General features: G+C 31.8%; 1 protein-coding gene across 1 annotated transcript; it reads right to left on the bottom strand.

Annotated features, from left to right (window-relative positions):
- Positions 1–1,582: 1,582 nt before the first annotated feature.
- On the bottom strand, positions 1,583–2,308 carry LOC145296138 (tubulin polymerization-promoting protein family member 2-like). The gene has a single exon (XM_080142303.1). The coding sequence runs from the start codon at positions 2,208–2,210 to the stop codon at positions 1,677–1,679; it is 534 nt and encodes a 177-aa protein (XP_079998429.1). The 5' UTR covers positions 2,211–2,308; the 3' UTR covers positions 1,583–1,676.
- Between the last annotated feature and the right edge of the window lie 1,502 nt (positions 2,309–3,810).

Raw genomic sequence — 3,810 nt, 5'->3', positions numbered from 1 at the left:
TAATAATAATAATAATAATGATGATGTTTTGACCCTTACCCCTGCCTGCCACAGTTAACACAGATACTACGCTATGATCACAGCCAAAGAGTCACAATATTACACTATGACTTATAACTCCTGCAAGAAAAGTATACGCATTTCGTTTTTCATTATATTCCGAAATAGAGCAACGGAACATTATAAAAGGCATTATGCATTAAACATGTAATATTGAGTGTAGAAAAGGTAAACCCTGAAAAATGTAGGAATCTTATTCAACTTTTTAGAATGCGTTGAAAATCGGATATTTTTTTTTTTTTCGAACAAACTAATAATTATACATGAAAATCATCCGTTTGGTCTAAACTGCATATCGAACGTTTATCTTTTTATTAACATGAAAAATGTCTTAAATACCATATACATCGTTCGCACTCCACATGCAGGGATAAAATTGTATTTCCTATACTTTCATATTTTATTTCCTTCACTTCTTTTATGTGACAATAATACTTGTAATCATGTCCAATTGTTCGTCTTTATTTTGACAATTATCCCCTCATACAATTTTGGTGATAATCTAAAAACCAAACGAATTTCGGCAAAAATAGAAATGTCCGATATTATTAGCCGTCGCATGGTTCTTGCATACGCTATTACGTTTTTCGATCTCAATAAATTATCGATTAGTATGAAAAAGCAAAAAGCAAAAACAAAAAACAAAAACAAATATGTGTGTAATATCATTTTTCTCCAAACTCATACTAATAAAATATGAAAAGATTTTTAACCATTTTGTTACGTTTCGAATAATCTGGTTTTATTTTCCTGACAACGGATCAGAATATTTAGAAACCGGTCGGTACACATCTGGACCATTTTTCTATTTTTTTTATTTATTTTTTTATTTATTTTGTTTATTTATTTAATTTTTCTTTTTTTTTTTTGCATGAAATCAAAGTCAGTTCTTGTTACCAACGAGTCTTGTACTTTTTCTTTCTCTCCCAAATTCCAACGTTAATAATTATTTAGATTATTGATGTACACATTTAAATTTATGGTACTGATGGATTTTGATACCGCGCTGAAATAATAACGTTATTATTTCGAAAGCCATTTTTAACATGGGGAGCAGAGGGTATTTTGTAATTACTCTGTGTTTCCATCTAACAATTTAATTTAAAAAAAAAAGAGAGAGATCGTGAAACTTGAATTTAACCTTAAAAAAAAAAACTATTTAAAAATAGCGCGGTACCAAAAATACATAAACAGCAAATTTATTTCTTTTTCTGAATAGAAATTATTATTTACTAAAGACAAATTATTTTTATATGCTTATAATTACTTTTTAATTGACATTTACCTCAAGAACAAAAAATTTTAATTGGAAAAAAAGTTTCATACTTTTTTGTAAAGGATAAAACCAACCGGAAATTTATGCGAAACACATTTGTGTTGATATAAAAAAATAGTCGAATGTATTACATGTTTTGGTGGCGAAACAGAAATGCTAATCTCTATTTGATTGAAAAACAAAATCTATCGACTAAAAATTTACATTTTCGCTTGCTTTACATATAAGTTCAAATAATTCAACAAATTTATTTTAGATTAAAAACTAAATTTTAATTCAGTCTTCTTGAGAAACACCGACAGTTTTTAGGAGTTTTTTTCTGCAGCCGCTATTTTGTATTTTACTTTTTGCCGTAAGTCCCTTCGCCTTTGTATTCCCCTACGTAACCGGAATTATCTGGTTTGTCTGTACGACCTTCGGCACCTCGGCCTTTGCCCTCTTCATCAAAACGTTGCTTGTGCGACCCGGTATAAGCTGACGTATCTGTAAGTCCTTCCACATTTCCTGTCTTCGAAATCTTTACCTCGTGGACATTGGGACCACCATGGCTGAGTTTATTCACAAATTCGTCATAGTATTTCTGCACATCCGGTGCAGTTTCCGCAAGTTTAGGATCCTTAGTTTTTAACTTGGCATACTCATGGGCGCATCCTCGAATGAAGTCAGGGAAGTTTTTTATCAGCATGTAAGACTTTCCCTTCTCTTTGTATTTCGGGAAGACGCTGGCATCGACGATATTTACCATCTCTTTTGGAAGACAGTCTTTTACCATTTTACCGCAGGCTTTTGGGTTCATCTGTTTCTGTTCTTCTGGCGTCTTTGCACCAGCAAGTTTGGTAAATTTCATGAAAATTTCTTCGAGTCCTTCAGCCATATTTTTGTTTTGTCTTCAACAGAAGATGACTGCTGCGATTATTACTTTTACATAAAAATAGAATATTATGCGTGCTATTGTTTCGTCATAAAGATGGATACGTCTGTTGTTTAATATAAAACTGGCAACAATGCAGTATATTAATCAGTCAAGAAATAGAAAAGAAAATATACAAACCAAACGCAGTAAAATTTTCTACCGAAGTGCATAGTTTTACATTTCTGAAATTATTTAAAAGTAAGAGTCGTGTTTTCTGTGGTAGAAGCGTTGATTGAATCTTAAAACAAAATACGTGTAAAATACGTTTATAAGCCAAATTACAACGCAATATTATGAAAATAAGCAAATATTTATTTGTTTAAAATTAATATTTCGGTGATATACGCCATCTTCAGAATTTAACAAATTTTTTTCTCGGCATTTACAAAATAACACCGCAGACAGACTAACACGCAAACTCTTTACTAACTGTTTTTCATTCAATTTAACATCATGGGGAGGAAATAAGAAGAAAAAAATGTATAAAATTCTGTAGATGGCGTATATCGCAAAAATATTAATTTTAAACAAAATAAATATTTATACAAAATTCAAACTTTAATGGTTATAAGACACAAACTAGTACAAACATTTTTTAATAAACAAGTGAAGCATGCATGGTCCCCCGTGAGTGCACAGTGAATGAGGCATAGAAAAAACGACTAAGTTCAGCATCCCCCCCTAATTTAGCCCCAAAGGTCCCTAGGGGATGTCCAATCCTGGTGAAAATAAACACTGCAGTTTTAGGCCTGGACATATGTAAATTTGAGTTCAGCACCATGCAAAAAAAAATGAAATGACTAAGTCCATCATTTGCCCCCCCCCCTCATTTAGCCCCAAAGGTCCCCAAGAACGATATTTAAATTTTAATTCAACACCATGCAAAACTGCTAAAAAGACATACACGAAAACTTTTGGACAAATATGTTAAAATAGTCCCAAAAATGGAGTGTTTTATTAGCTCTTATAGACAAACAAAATTATATAGTTACAACTTTTCAGAAAGTTTTATAAAAATTCAAGGCATCATTTTTTTAATAAGCACAAAAGTGTCAATTTTAGCCATTTTAACCCGAAAGGAACTCCTGAGAAGGGGGGAGTTTTCCCGGAAAAATCCGTTCTGTTACTTTTTTACTCATATCATGTTTAATATTTGTGCAAAATTTCCAAAACCTCTAAGGCGTAGTTATTGAGAAAAATGCGGATAGACGAACGAATGAACGGACATGAGTGAATTTACAGGTCCACCCTCCTTTTGTCGGGGGAATAATTAATATATTTATTTATAAAAACAAATTCAGTATTTCGAATTATAACAAATTGTTCATCAGAAAAATCCAGTTTCTTTTGTTTTTTGTTTTTTTTTTACATCGCATGGCGGTGATATTCCTATATTATATATGACACACGCGTTGACCGACGCTAACACTGTAATGAACAATCAAGCGTCCAGCAACGTCTGAAGACGTCCCAAACATTATTACTGCCATGCGACGTAAAAAATTGATTTTCCTGATGAAGAATTTTTTATAATTCGAAATACTGAATTTGTTTTGATAAA

Source organism: Euprymna scolopes, chromosome 2 (assembly GCF_053919585.1).
Source record: "Euprymna scolopes isolate OS-2025 chromosome 2, ASM5391958v1, whole genome shotgun sequence".
Classification (NCBI taxonomy): Eukaryota; Metazoa; Mollusca; class Cephalopoda; order Sepiida; family Sepiolidae; genus Euprymna; species Euprymna scolopes.
This window is presented reverse-complemented; position numbering and strand designations above follow the sequence as displayed.